We start from the raw sequence: 15,920 nt of genomic DNA, 5'->3' as shown, positions 1-15,920 counted from the left end.
GAGAGCAGGTTCTCAAATTTTCCACCAACAAAACTTGTTGTCGAAATTTGCAATCGTGTGTACACAAGTCTTTCGAACAAAAGTTCATGCATGTTTGGAATCAAGCAGAAGGAGCGGCACTGGCTATTGAACTGAAATTGAATCGGCTTATCGTACGTCTTGTATGTCACCGTGTTCTCATGTTCGGAAATTTGGTGCTGTCACAGAGCATTATGGGTTTACCTTCCAACACTTTAATGCTGATTGAAGCTTCATATGGTAGGGGATGATAACTTCTTCTGATGTGTAATATATTGGAGTTCACCAGTCTTTGGATATGGTGGCTGTATTTGTTTCCTTTTTTGTAAGATTTCTTATCTTAAAGTGCTTGTAAACCTCGGACATGAAATTGGAACAAAGCACAGCCTTCTATACTGTGTGCTTGTCTCTATCCATATCTGGGTCTGATTTCTTTACAAATCTAGGGAAAAAAAAGGAGAAAGAAGAGAGCTCTGGCATTTAGCCTGTGATTGACAGCCACAGCTGTGCTTGTTCTCTGTGTAGTATGAGAAGAAGGTGTGTCCCTTCTCTCCAATCATGCTCAAAGCTCATCTCCATTAGGGTCCTTTCCTTGTGCTTTTTATGAATTAAAATGGAAGGTGCTTTTGAAAAACTGCCCCAAAGGTGCAGCATGTAGGCTTTTTCAAAGTGCAGCACATTTACATTGTGAAGCATTCCATAGGATTTAAAGGGATGCATTTGTCATGCCTTTTTATTCTGCTTTTGAAACCCCCATGATTGAATAAAAAAACAGATCAGTATGGAATGGTCCTTAGTGGTGCAGTGTTTGAATTCAGGTCCCTACCCCCTGCTGTGTACTGCTGAAAGATGCTGACAGATTATGCTTACATTCTGTGTTTTGTAGAAAGCAGTACAAGCCAGATGGCAGCAGACAAACAGGTACAACTTATGCATTAGGATTTGTTTTATCTCTGTGTATCACCGAAGCTAGTCACGTTAGTGGTTATTATATGTAAGGGTTTTCAACTATTTTAGTTTTTGCCTGAAAATCCTGTCAGTAACACACTTTCTGTCCTAATGTGACAATGCTCACTCCCTGTACCATATCCATAGAGAAGCTGCATTGTCAACCTAGGCTACTCTGCTGGTTTGGACTACAATCACCTCCCCCTCTAAACTTCATTACATAGGGTAGAGTTGTTTTTGTAGTTCACAAAAAATAACTGATGACAGTGTTTAAAATGTTACTTCAGTGCACAGAATGTCAGAAATTCATTCTTTTTACTTTCACTTGGTGATCATACCAGGAATGCACTTGCTGTCCCAGCGTGTCAACAATACTGTATCTAGGAGGAGCAGCATTGTCACTTGAGGAAGAGAGGGTGTTAAAATGGATCTCTACAGAAGAAGGGGAAGCTCCACTTCTTTGCACCCTCCAACCCTCCACTGCCCCATTTGGCACTTTTTATTGGGATGGGTAAGGGGGAGAGGGTACCTGGGTTTGACAGATACCCACTCCCACTTATGGGTAAGATTGCCAAGGCAATCTCTGAACATTTTTGGCCCCTCCTCCATCACCCTGCTGCCTTCTGGGACACACACAGGTACCAGAAGACTGTGGGACCATTCAGAAAGCACAATGCGACTCATGCATGCACAGTAAGTAACTGGCTGTGAAGCCTGAAGGCTTCACTGCCAGTTTCCTTTACTTACAATGCTGGTGTCTGCCCCTAAAGCCTACTGATGAATCATCTCGGGATGCCAAAATGTTGGAATCACTGGGCAGAGCACTGTGCCCCAAGCCCACCCATTTGTGTAATGTGCACAGTGGAGGTTGAAGCAGATAAGTAGTGGAGAGGAGGAGTAGAGGAGTGGAGGAGGAGGCAGGGGGAGCTTGTGGCAGCCAATGAGCATGCAGTCTTTGGTGGTGTGCAGAGGCAGAGTTGCTGTGCAGCCTGAGCTGGGAGAAGAAAGATGTCTGTCATTGGAGCGTGCTGCAGCCTGGCTCTGTCCACCTGGCTACTCTCCCACTGCTTTGTCTATCTACTGTGAGTGGAATTCATGGTGGCCGAGAAGTAGGGGAAGCCGCGACCCTGGATGGAGCAAGTGCGGACGTGACGGCGGGGGGGTTTGTTTGCCCCCCAAAAGATGGAGCACCAGCCATCACTGGTTAAAGGTAAATCTAAAGGAAATTGAATAAGAAAAATGTATAATGGATGGCTAACTTAAAGGGTTAATAAACCCTTGTTTTTTTTTTACATTAAAATAACAAACATGTTATACTCACCTGCTCTGTGCAGTTGGTTTTGCACAAAGCAGTCTAGGATCCTCCTCTTCTCGGGTCCCTTGCTGGCTCTGCTTCCTGCCGGGTGCCCCCAGAGAAAACAGTTTGCTCTGAGGGCACCCAAGCAGGCGCGGTCTTGACCTGCGGTTCTGTGTGCCCATTGACACATGGAGCTGCGGCTCAGCCCTGTCCACCTCCATCTCCTGATTGACTCACTGTTATTGACCATTGGCTCCCGCTACTGCCAAAAGCCAATCAGGAGTGTGAGTCCCCGGAGAGGTAAGGCTTTTATGGACATAGCTGGATCGAAAGGGGGCTCAGGTAAGTATAGGGGGGCTGCTGCACCCAGAAATTGTTTTACCTTCATGCATAGAATGCATGAATATACAAAACCTTGTGCTTTTACAAGCACTTTAAGGGTGATGTCATTGCTCCCAGATTTCACAGCTGTTGTTAGGCACTCTCTCCATTCTGCTGGCCGACACAGGGGATCCTTTAGCTGAAAAAGAAATAAGTATATACATCTTCCACAGATTAGTTAGTATAGGTGTTAGGAGGGAATGGAACATGTTCAGACTAGTTGGGTTTTAGCTGTAATTCTGCTTTTCTACGATTTTTTTCTTTTACTATTCTGGATTTTCTTTTCTTTTCCTAATGTGCATTCTTGTTCTTGATCAGCACAATAGCCAAGTCCCCAACATTTTTATAAGGTGGTCAGCTGTGGCATCCCCCCCTGTTTTTCAGATAATTGGTTGAGTAAGTGAACATCAGCTCATACAGAAGTCTGCACTGCGCAGTGGATGATTGGAAGCAGCACATGTAAAGGTATGCCGGGGATGTCTCCTTTCCCACATAACTGCTGAGCTTCATCCATTCTGTATTGGCTCCTCGCAGACTTCACCCACCCCATCAGCAGTCATTGCATTTCTCATTGGCTTAGCTCTGCTGTCTGCAGTGTAGGAGTCAATCTACTCCCTGTTTACATTTTCCATTGGTTCACAATTCCGTCTGCTTCATTCCCAGAAGAAATCAGTGATTGGGTATGAAGAGTGAGACGCTGCTCTGCCATTGGCTTGGTGTGAATGAGAAATTCCAGCATTCAGCTCCTATCCCGTTAAGCAGAAGGCGTGAGGGTTTCCTTGTGCAGGCAATGAGTGGAGCTAGCTGAGGATTGCTGCCGAACGGCCAGGCTCAGCTCATGGCACCTTCACGTGTCCTCCACACACTTGTAACTTTGTTACTGCATTCAACTTAGTGATTTGTATTGCAGCACAAAGCAATCAATGCATGCCACGCAGGCTGGGATGGGTACAAGCGAGAACCAACAGATCACCCTGAAATTGAAAGCCCGGCTTTCTTATATTACTTGATGTCAGCCAATAGAATAAAGGTACATTCATTCTCCTTTATGAGCGTTCAGGAAAAAGGCTTCTCTGGAATCATGGATGACAGAGCCAACAAGTTGATCCTGGCCCCGGTTCTAGCTGTACTCTTTGTGATGATTGTCTACCAGTACATCTGCCCAACTGGGACCGGCTCCTGGCATTTCAGGGCAGGGGATCCTGTAAGAGAGCAGTCCTCTGAGCTGCCTGCGATGGCAGAGGTTCAGTGGCAGAGTGACGAGGATGAGACTGAACTTCCAGAGGATAACATCCCCCCCAAATTCCAGCCGACCTTCAGCTTCATGGCCAAAGACCTTTACAGATTTGTGGATTTTAACATCAAGGGGGATGATGTGATAGTGTTCCTGCACATCCAGAAGACAGGGGGGACTACTTTTGGAAGGCATTTGGTTAGGAATATCCGGTTGGAACAGCCCTGTGACTGTAAGCCAGGACAGAAAAAGTGCACCTGTCACCGTCCTGGGAGAAAGGAGACCTGGTTGTTTTCTCGCTTCTCTACAGGCTGGAGTTGTGGTTTGCATGCAGACTGGACTGAACTCACCAACTGTGTACCGTCAATCATGGAGAAAAAGGACAGCCAGAAAAATCACAGGTCAGTGCACTGCTGGCAGAGGGTTACCCTGTATACAGATACAGGTCCAGCTGCAAGTATATAGGGGGCACATCTGTTTGCTGAGCATGCCGATGTACAGCAAGTACACCTTCCAATGTATATCAAGGGGATCTTGCAGTAGATTTGAGATGATCTTGGATTTAGTAAAATGTGTTTATTTAATGGTAAATGTAGTACATGGTCCTGGCTTTTAAATATTTCCTCTAGAGCTGTATTGTTCATAGGCAGTTGCAGATTTCAGCACAGTAGATAGCGCCAAAGGTTTCAGCACCACTGACTGCGGGGCGGCAGGTTTCAGCACCATGGACAGCGGCGCCAGGTTTCAGCACCATGAACGGCAGGGCGGCAGGTTTCAGTACCATGGACAGCGGCGCCAGGTTTCAGCACCATGAACGGCAGGGCGGCAGGTTTCAGTACCATGGACAGCGGCGGCAGAGTTCAGCGCTGTGGACAGCGGATGCATAGTTCAGCACCACTAGAGACCGCGCTGTTCAGCTCTGTGGTCAGCAGCCGCAGATTTCAGCACCATAGACAGCAGCTGCAGATTTCAGCACCACGGTCAGCAGTCGCGTTGTTCCACTAAGATAGGAGACGGTGCTGCATTGCATTCATACAAGCACGTTCAGGTTATGAAAGGATGCACCCCAGATTAGTCCATATACAAGATTTTTCATATTTTGTGTTTTTTTTAATGTTCTGGCTGCTGATATTGATAAATCACAAGACACATATAGCTAATAACTTAATTCTGCACCCTGCAATGCTTAATGTAAGTCAGGTGTTATCTATACATGATGTTCTAATTACTGGTCTATAGCTCAATGTGAACATTACACAAGGGATACATACAATCAATTTTCAAAAAAGGCAGCTTAGTATGCCATTACCAAAGCAATTGTGCTGTAGAAGATGCTGGATTCAGTCCTCCTGCAGACACATCATTTACTGATAATGGACCCGCATATGTGTTGTGGAGCTATACTGGTTCACTGCACTTACAGAACTTTGTAGGTGCTCTTAGTAGTTATGTCTTCAGTAAAATGATTTGTGGAGTTTTTCTGTGAGTGCTATGCAATGATAAGTCTTAGTGATGGCTGTATTGTCTAGACTAGCCTTTTCTCAACTTTTTTTTTTACTATAATGGAACTTTTATGTTTTTAGGGAACCCTTGCTTAAAAAAAAAATATATATATATATATATATATATATATATATATATATATATATATATATATATATATATATATCTTAAGATACAAATACATGATGAGTAAGATGAGTAAGTTGTAGATATTATTTGAAATTAAAGTTTAAGAGATGGGGTGTACATATTTATATTTGACACCAAGAGAGGTTTTTAACACCCCTCCTTGCTAAGGGGCAAATAAGTTCAATAATTTTGGTAATTATCTTGATAAAAATAACAATAATCAATCCAGTGAATACAGTGAAACCTGTGGTGTCCCTTTAAATTAGTGAACAAAAGACAGCTGGCATCCACATACATTGCTGATCAGTGTAGAAGTGCCACCTTTACTTTGGGGTCAGTGGAAAAGTACCATCTTATATTGATGGTCAGTGTAGAAGTGTTCCACTTTCAGAGGTGGTCATTGCTGACTGTTCACAGAACTCAAAGCAGCTGCTGAAGGAACTCTACTTGAGAAAGGCTGGTTAGGCAATTTTTTTTCTGGCAACTGCTGCAGGAACTCTACTTGAGAAAAGGCTGGTTTAAACTATTTTGCTTTCATATTTGCTTCTGCCTTTAAGAACTGCTTTATCTGGTATAAATGTGTGGGAGGCTCAGGTTTTGTGTTAGAATAACCTTGCTCCTAAACAGTAACTGCTCTATATGATATGTCATACCTTGATTTATGAAGCTTGTAGCAGATCCTATTAATAGATTATTTTGAGCAGCATGGATAAAATATATACTTATCTTTTGTAACTAGTTGAGGCCCAAGTATCAAATGTTCATTTGCTGTTGTAGATAATCAATAAATGTGTTATTCTAATCTGATCACTCTCGTTATACTAGTACAAACCCCACTAATTCTGCAGGTTACAATATCAATGATCTTTTTTGCCAGATCTAGTAACCACATCTAGTAACCATATCAAATTTCAAGTAGTTGCCATATCAAACAGATCTGTAAAATCATCAAGTTAAGGCAAACAAGAAAATATTAGATTCAGTTGGTTTATATGTAAACTAAAATATTGTGGTTATGACCAATGTATTTGATTTCACAGAACAACAACGTATCCATCCAAATCCGCCCTATTTTCTTTTCTTTTACACAAATAGGGGAAAGGTTAGAGTATTTACTTTAGGCAGGTTTTTATTGCTGTATGTGCCCTTTCAAGACATTTGACCCTACTTACTGTCCCATTGATAACTTATCAATAGGACAGGAAACGCTAGTATATCTTTCTGATGTAAACAGGAACATCTACAAAAACACATTTATTTGCTAGCAAGGAGAGGAGTTACAGCAACTGTTATTTGTTCTCTCTGAATCTTCCTGTCCCGGTGACACCTACACACTCTTATTTCCTTTCTGGTTATCAATGCTGCAGGGGGTGAGCAGAAGTCTCACCAATGAGGAGACCAACAGTAATAAACACTTCCTAGAAGTTCTGTCTTACCCACCCTGTTGAAAGTTTTTGCTCAACTTGGGCGTTATTACTTTAAAAGTCACTATATGACCTAAAATGGAATGGAATGTCATATAACTTCTACTTACCTGCTAATATGTTAGCTATAATTGATACATAATACTTAAATGTACTATTTAAATAATAGTGCCAACTGTCAGAGATTCAATTATGAAGTACCTAAAATTAATATTTTAAGTACACTCAATGTGTATAGATAATAGTAAATGAATAGTTTGTAAAAGCATGCAACAGCTGTTACTCTCTGTGTCAGCTTTGGACATGCAGAACAATAGCGTTGCTCATATGAAGTTCACTATGCACATATTTATAAGTGAAATAAAAGCAGATAAGGTGAATAAAAATCAAGTAATTTTCATTGAACTACAGAATCTAAAAACAAAGTTATTTTATCTGCATAAACATACAGTATATTCATACATGGGCCATCATTAATCAACCCAAAGCTGCTTTCAGACGTCAAACTAATGACCTAATCAAAACAAAACTAATTTACTGCCACACCAACAGTAGAAGATATCATTTCCAATGATATAGAGAAATCAACACATATACCATGAGTACAGCTGATCCTTATAATTCTAGAGTTACTTGTGAATGAGTTCATAGCCATCAATTTAGGAGGAAACTAAATCAGTTTTGTCTACAGTGCCTATATTTGCTATTTTGAAAGCTAATAACACTAAAAGTATTGAGCATGATTTGACTTAATTAGGAACATAACCATAGAGAGCAGTGGGGTTAGATTAAAGAAGCCAATCGGAAAATATATTACATTTTTCTGTCCATTCTATAGATGTTGATCCGGCTCTGCATGTTTGCAAAGAACATTTATGAGACTTTTCAGACTGCAAATGCATTATGGGGAAGTTAAACCCTTGTGAACGATACTTATGAGTGTCTGTTGTCTCTGACACACATTTTCCAGTATATTGAAAAATCTGTTATCAATAAAAGATTCTTCCCCTTTTCTGTATATGTTTTGGTTCTTTCACTGAGCATATACTGGTGCTTGATATCACCTGGGAGTGGTCAAAAGCAGCTATGAGCATATATTTATCGGTTTTAGTAATGACAAGCAAAACTATTCTATATATTTGATCTACTTTTGTATAGACATTCCAAGTTTCTAAAAGCTGATTTGTGTTTGACAGCTGTAGGTTACTCTATGTTATATACTTTATGTATACTTTTTAGATTATTTTGTGATTCTGATACTCTTTGCTCTTTATATTTTAGATACCTTTCACACATTTTATTCAACTACCTGGTGTTAGGAAAGTCAGTCTAGTCAGAGCTTACACAGTGCTAAGGACTCTATTTGTCCATGTGACAGTGCTGGGCCATTCAGCAAACACCAGCCCTGCTGTTGAGGAGGAGGGCATTAAAGCAATCTTGCTGCTTTGGTCTGTGTGGGTGAAGCACTAGTTAGCTTTAAGGTGTTCTGAAGGCGCAGAGAATCCCGATGTACCACACACCTCTATTTTTTATTATATTTATATTATCGAAAGGTAACTTTTGGGGAAAAGTAATATGTAAAAGTTATATTACTAATTTAACAGCGTTAAGGTTAAGTAAATTGATTTGAAGCTGCATAACTTGACTTGGGAAGTTACTGTAAATAGGTGGTATATCAATATTTATATGTACTTCATATAACACTTGTTATGAAAGTTTGATAATATATCACCATTTGTTTACACTACTCATACAGTATGAGTGTGTAAACGATTAAAGCACTAACTTATTTGAAAACAGAGAACTTTGCCATGTGCATGAGAAGCAAAATACTGTTTCATACTGTAAATCCTAATGTGGCCTTGTACCTGGAAAATATTTTGCTGCCTTTCTCATAGTAGAATAGAAAGCATTTTATTTTTGCATCAACCCAATATATACAGATCTTTCCATTATGTTGGACACAGAAGCAATAAAGCCAGAAAGTCGAGATACAACATCCCTGTGTCACGGTGGCTTTACTAACATCTGTGCCAACACTTTCTCTGTGTTAGAAATTATGTGCTGTAGCTAGTTATGATCAGTAGTTATACATAGCATTTAGGTATTAATCCATTAATCTTTTATGTAACTCACTTTATAAAAACATAGTGGCATAAAGGTGATGATAATGTAATGATGTACTATGATATTAAAATTTTAGAGTGATTTAAATTGTAGCTATTATTGCGGAAAAACCGAGTGTTTCAGCTATGTACATTACTCACATGCTTAGTCATCAAATAAGAAACTGAGTCATAGATCATGAATTATCTATCACAGCTTTTTGCCTACCAGTAATGCAGATCAGAAATTGGAACATGAAACCAAATAAAAATAGGTCTAACTATCATTTCAGGAACTGTGTATAACATTATACATAATGCATTGCCAGCAACAAAACCGACCACTACTATAATTACTTCAAAGTATTATTACAATAATGTTTTTTTTAGCAGTGTAAAACTGCTGAACAACATGGGAGAAGTCAAAAATCACTGGGCACAGTATTGCCCAGTGTCACCTCCTTGCACCTCCTCAAATCTCTAATTGCCATACTACTGTGTCACAATCGCATGCATTGCACAGCAATTATGAGTTTAAATCAGGTGGTGAGGAGGCAACATATCGCCTCCTCACCACCTACCAAACACACTAGGATCACTTTTCAGAAGAGAAGAAAAGCCCGCTGCACTTGTGAATGAGTCCTTAGTTGCATTATCCTGCTTCTTTTGGTGGGTGCTACCTCCTGCCATTTGTGATCTATTCAATCAAATGGAGCCACTCTGCAAGCACAATTGCATGCTTCTGCAGGGTCCAAGGGGTTAAAACAAGTGGTGAGAAACAAAATGCTACCTGCTTTAACCCCTTGTTTGCTGTACTGCACAAGGTTGCAAGGCACTTTCAGAGCATTGTGCTTGTTGCCCAGTGCATATGCGCCTTTTCTGGGTTAGCTGTGCTTTGCCATAGACTTCTATTATATCCTGGAGGTGTGGTGCACTTTCTGAAGGCACTGAATTCAGGAGTTTTGGTGTGCTTTTGGAAAGTGTAACAAACCCACAGGATATAATAGAAGTCTATGGCTAAGCACAACAAACCCACAGACAAGCTTCAGGTACACTGCACTGCACCCACAGTGTAGGTAAACCACAGCACATCAGTGTCAAAGCAGCTCTATACTATTATGCCTAGTGTATTGCTTCACACTTACCTGAAGATCTCTTCTTTCCTGCTGCTGGCACCACGCTGGAGACTGCTAATTGGGATAGGAGATGGAGTGCAGTTAGTATCACTGGGACAGGAGCCAGTACCACAGAGGACGCATTGGCCTATGTGGATCTTGCTCTCTACTAAAGTTCCAAATTTACAGGTAGTCCCTCTGCATTGCACTCTGCTTAATACTCTGGGGTGGTGAGTCAAAAAGCCCAGACCGTGATCTACCAGTCACATTGCCACAATCTACTGGTAGATCATACTCTACAGGTTGCTGACCCCAGGTGTAAAGTTATGGTATCACTCTCTCACAGTTGGACCTCCCAGTTATTTATTCTGAATTATGGACAACCAGATGATGAGAGAGAATACATCATTTGGCTTTGCAATGATTGTACAGGTTGGACAAGTCTAGTTCATGTATAAATATTCCAAAACTGAAATAACAAAATAAATACAAAAAGGCAGCATTTGATTACATTTGCCATTAACCATGAAAATTTTACTTTTCTTTGACATTGATCTTTAACCGATATGTGAGCGAAATCTTCCATTTCCTTTTCTGCCACAGTTACTGAATGTCTCATCTACACAAGACTTCTTGAGGTGCATTTACTTTCCTCATTGTACATAAACATTTATCTAAACCAAAATAAATTAACTCCACTGGAGCTGTGGTTTCATGGATTTTAAATGAGGTGAAAGGTAAGCCCATACTGAACTTTACCTGTTTTATATTCTTCAAGTTGATGCCAATTGGCACTCCATTTATTTTTTACTTATCAGTGAAATTTGAATTCTGATTGGTCACTATGGGCTACAGCAATTGGCAATTTTGTAACATGCATACGTGTTAATCTAGGAGTGATCCAGATTGCATTGGTTCCTCAGCAAAGTTTAGTAATAGTATGGCATGTATTGTACCTACTGTCTTTATCCTACTGATCAGTTGGCTAATAAGACCTTACCATAGCAATAGTCATGTGCAAAGTGTGGCACACTGTAAGGAAAGTGGATTTAAAACCAAATGTTCAGGTTTAGACAAGATGGTATACTGTACCTTTTTAACACAGGTAGTTCATAGACTACACAAGAATGGCAACCACCCTAGTTTATAACTAGCTTTTGAAGTAAGATGCACACAGAAAGGCATTTCACAGTACAAACAAACAAACAAAATATGTATCAGCACACTTACCAGCCAGCATGCAAAAAAATTGCACTGTCTAACCATTTATGTTAAAAACTGAGGTTTTAGTTGCACACATTTGCAAATATATGTGGAAGCCACAATGTCTGGTCAAGTCTCCTTTGTAAAGTGCAAGTCCTAACTCTATTTTTGAGGGTCTTTAAGTTGGATAAATGAAGGGGCCTATAGGGAGCCCATTCCTCCTTAAAGACATGGGGCTGAACATGTCCAATGTGTCCCCATGTCAAATCTAGCCAGCAGGCTATGAAAGAATGGCAACTTTTGAAGTAAAGTGCACATGGAAGGCCATTTCCCAGTACAATCAAACTTAATATTTCCCAGCACACTTACCAGCTAGCCTACACCCCCCCCCCCCCCCCATCAAAATGGCACAGTTTAAAAACCTAACAGAGGTTCTAGCTGCACACATCTTCAGATATATTTGGAAGCTGCACTGTCTCACAAAGACAGTGCCTATTTTTTTTACTTTGTGGGCTAGCTGGTAAACAGTGCTGGGGAATCTTTTGTTTGTGGTTATGAGTCTACCTTGCCAGGTTGTGCATGCTCCTGATCTTGGAAACTGTGCTACACTGAAAAGGCATGCCGATACTATTTACACTATCCTGGCTACTTGGCTCAGTTGTAGGGTGGAGGGGCAGTGAGCAGTCAGCCTTAGGGCACAAACTGTTAATGACAAGCTAAGAGAACAGAAAAGATGTGCACATCTCTGCAGTGAAGCTAACTGTGAAATAATCATTTAAAGAATTCTACTGAAGTAAAGTTCTGGCTGAATATAAATAGCTTTGCAGAGCTTAGGAGTGTCTGGTGTGAGAGTGTGGCACGGCAGATCAGCTGAAAAGGAAAGAAACAGATATTGCTAAGTGAAGGCATACGTTAAGTGAGCAAAATTATGGTTGCATGCAAGACCACATTGGGCACTTGAAAACTGAAGTCGTTTATTATTGTATATCATTTTGTTAGTAAAGAATGAATCTTGGATGGAAGTAACATTTTACTAGTAGATTAAGGCATTCATACATAAAACAGTTTTTCTAGTTTTCTTGGACAATAAAACTGGCCATAGCTTCAAAATGTAGCTGGTTTAGCAGGGACCAGACAGATTTAAATCATTGTGTGGCTTGATTGACTTTTGTTGAAGGCACATGCTGGAAAAGTTTTGCTAATCATTGGATGTCGTGGCTGATCATTTAGGTGGATGGAGGAATACATTTTCTTTTGTTCAGCCTGCTTGCAGAGTGAAAAAAAATACCCATCTATGGTCAGCTTAAGGTCAGGGATACAGTGGTGATTAAACTAATACATTTTATTTCTTGATGGTAGCCACATCAGTTGTTGCACACTGAAATCAATGCGGTGATAATGAGACTGCTGCTTACAAGCAGTTTCATCTTTTAGTGCCAAAGAGATTTAATTGCCAGTGTAGTCCACATTAGGATAGAAAAATATATTTTTCCCATTTACAAACCGATCTACTAACCAATGCCAAGCAAGCAAATTTATCCACTTTCATGTTTGATTACAGTAAATACAAATCAGATTTTTTGCAATAGATAACTATGCTGTACACAGAGACACAGCACTTTGTATTCAATGGTGTGAACCTCTGCACTGTGTGAATGGTATATATCAAATGTATATTGTGAACCAGTCAATAAAAATCAATATTAGTCAATGACACTTGTATAAGTTGCTGTAGCCCCTGTTGTGTTCACAAAATGTAACGGCATTAAGATAAAATATGGGGTTGCACAGTCTCACAATAACAAGTCAAAATAAATACTGTGATGGTGAAAACCTAAATATGCAATAGTGTAATATAACAAAATAATCACATGAAAAATCACACATAAAGATCATTAAAGCACAAATGCTAATGGTGAATATGATGAGTTCATATATCAGCTGAAAAAAAATTCCAAATGTAATATACCGTATGTCAACCACATTCTTTTAATCAGATGATATTGACGTGTATTCTTATATACTCAATATAGTGCCCTGGGTGTTTATCTATTGGAATTGGAGATTACTTGAGTACCTTGGAGGCCCATTGTGCATAGTATTCAAAGGCCTATATGAGCCTTTTATGAGGTGAGAGTTCTGTGAGCATGGAAGTTTGCACAGAGGTGAAAGTGCACTATATTGAGTATTAGAGTACTAGAATACATGTCAATATAATCTGAAGAAGGTGGTTGACATACATCATGTTTGGAATTTGGACTTTTATTCAGCTTATATATGAACTTGCCATATTCACCATTAGAATTTGCACTTAGGGGCCTTTACGTGTGATTTTTCATGTGATTATTTGGTTGTTTTACACTACTGCACTTAATGTTATAAAAGAATCATATATGGCAGTAAGCATTTCATCCAGACTTATGGAAAACTCAGAAGTCCTTGAGAACCAAAGTTGGCAGATAATGTACTTTACCATCAATATACTAAAATATAAATAAATACCCCAATTATTCCCAAGCGCATGCCAACACTTTTCTCTTTTGTGTGGAAGAAAATATGTGCTTTGGAAACTAATCAAGCAACCTATTCTATACTGTAATTGCTGTGAAGCAGTTATTTGAAGCTCCATTAACTGTCTTTACTTATATCAAGGTTCAGTGCTATACTTTATTTGTTCTGCTGATGATACAATTTGTTTTCTTATTTTTGAGCAATGAATGCAACTTATACCACCAATACAGAAAAGAAAATAGCAAGCTAATTTTCCATTCTACAATAACATTGCAGGACTAGAACAAATTGTGTCTTTTTATGAGAAGAATGTATAAATGGCCTCTTATCACCCACAAGTCTTTATACTTAATTTTTTACTCATTTGCACCCGCTTAAGGCATGCCTTGGGCACTTGGAAATTAGGATTTATTGACCATGCCCTCTGGGAAAGTGAAATGAATCATGGTATGAATGGGCTGCAGGCTTTCAGACAGTCTTTCTTGTTGGATCCTTAGTTGCTGAACAGCTGTACAGTCATGTATATTAATCAGACAGGATTTATAGTTAGGCACAGCAGGCCTGTGACATTAGTAACTTTCTTGGTAGAGAATTCAACAGTATGATAACTCATTTATGTAGTAAAATACATTTTTTTCTATAAATTTAGAATGCCGTCCCTTTATCAAGACTTAATTATACATTTAAAGCAAAATGATTGCTTGAAATATATAGCAGTAGCTTACAAGTGTGATATTGTAAAAAGCCTGCAAAAAGTTAATACTGGATCTCAAAATATTATATATGCACATGACACTGCATATTTACATAATTAGATAGTTAGTCAGGTTGAAAAAGAATACTAGTCCATCTACTTCAACAAAAAAAAAACATGATTTGTATGCTCTTTTTTACAAGCACTACTCATTTATCACACTGGGAAAAAGATAAATCAAGAAGGTACTACTGAGTTCATTTAATAAAACTGAAGAGGGCAAAGTCTTGCACAGCTCTGAACAGAAACCTTCCATTTTTTTTGGCAATGCCTGATTGAGCAAGTTGTAGTTAGAAGCTACCATTCACATCTTCACCAGATTTTGCACTCTCCAGTTTTAGTAAATCAAATATCTTAGTTATGTTCAGACATACTGTTAAAATCTCCAGATCACTGAATACAAGAAAAGAAGGATGCGTTAGGGATGTCTGAGCTTTAAAATGATCTCCTGAGTCTTTTTAAAGCAGCCCCTGTGCCCCTTCAATCTACAGATACTTTGATGGATTTCTAAACAAGTGTCCAGAGGTATGGAACAAAATATTTCAGTGCTGGGTTGCCAATTCCAGTTTTTTTTTTAGCATAGGGATTGCTCTTTGGTACAAAGTATCCTGTTGTGGAAGAGGTGCGTATGCAAACAATGGGTTTAACCCCCCCCCCCCCCCCACAGATTGAATACCCAACCTGTCCAGCAGTTGTTGAGCAGTGTGGTCAGATAGCTCCCTTCATCATACCCCCCCCCCCCCCCCACATACACACACACACACTGTCTAACTATGCTCTTAGCAAGAAGACAAATACTTAATGAGGGATGATTGATAGTGCTCATTTCTAGCAACATGCACATGCTGGAGGCAAGTGTGCCATTCAGCACACAGGGGGGTGGGATCAGCTCCATTCACAGCACAAGTAAAAGATCAGTCAACACTGTTGTGCTGTGTGGTCTATCTGCTGGCACAGTTTATATTTGATAGCAGCCAACAGATAGATCACACAGCCCTGCAGTACTGGATAATTGTTTGCTAATGAATTTGTGAATGAATAGTCAGTGCTAAGGGGCTGTGTAATAGATCTATGGTGTCTAGCAAACATACACTCTGCTAGCAGATCTATCATGAAGACCCACAATGCTGACTGTTTAATCATAAATTTAATAGGAGACAGTAAGTCAACACTGCAGGGTTGTGTGAATAGACCTGTTGATCTGGTGCTGTGTATGTTTACTAGCAGCCATGGATCTATCATCTAACCCCACCAGATCTGACTGTTTAGTCAGTGCTGGTTCACTGTTTTGCTTTAGA

The 15,920-nt window shown here is 39.7% G+C and overlaps 1 protein-coding gene across 1 annotated transcript in view; it reads left to right on the top strand.

Annotated features, from left to right (window-relative positions):
• Window positions 1–3,296: 3,296 nt before the first annotated feature.
• HS6ST3 (heparan sulfate 6-O-sulfotransferase 3) overlaps window positions 3,297–15,920 on the top strand; it is a 771,575-nt gene continuing 758,951 nt past the window's right edge. Inside the window, exon 1 of the mRNA XM_077483026.1 lies at window positions 3,297–4,279. Coding sequence (XP_077339152.1) covers window positions 3,654–4,279 — 626 coding nt within the window. The 5' untranslated portion in view covers window positions 3,297–3,653. The remainder of the gene's footprint in view (window positions 4,280–15,920) is intronic.

Source organism: Lithobates pipiens, unplaced genomic scaffold (genome assembly GCF_037356315.1).
Source record: "Lithobates pipiens isolate NorthernLeopardFrog02 unplaced genomic scaffold, aLitPip1_a1.2 Scaffold_16, whole genome shotgun sequence".
NCBI lineage: Eukaryota > Metazoa > Chordata > Amphibia > Anura > Ranidae > Lithobates > Lithobates pipiens.
This window is presented reverse-complemented; position numbering and strand designations above follow the sequence as displayed.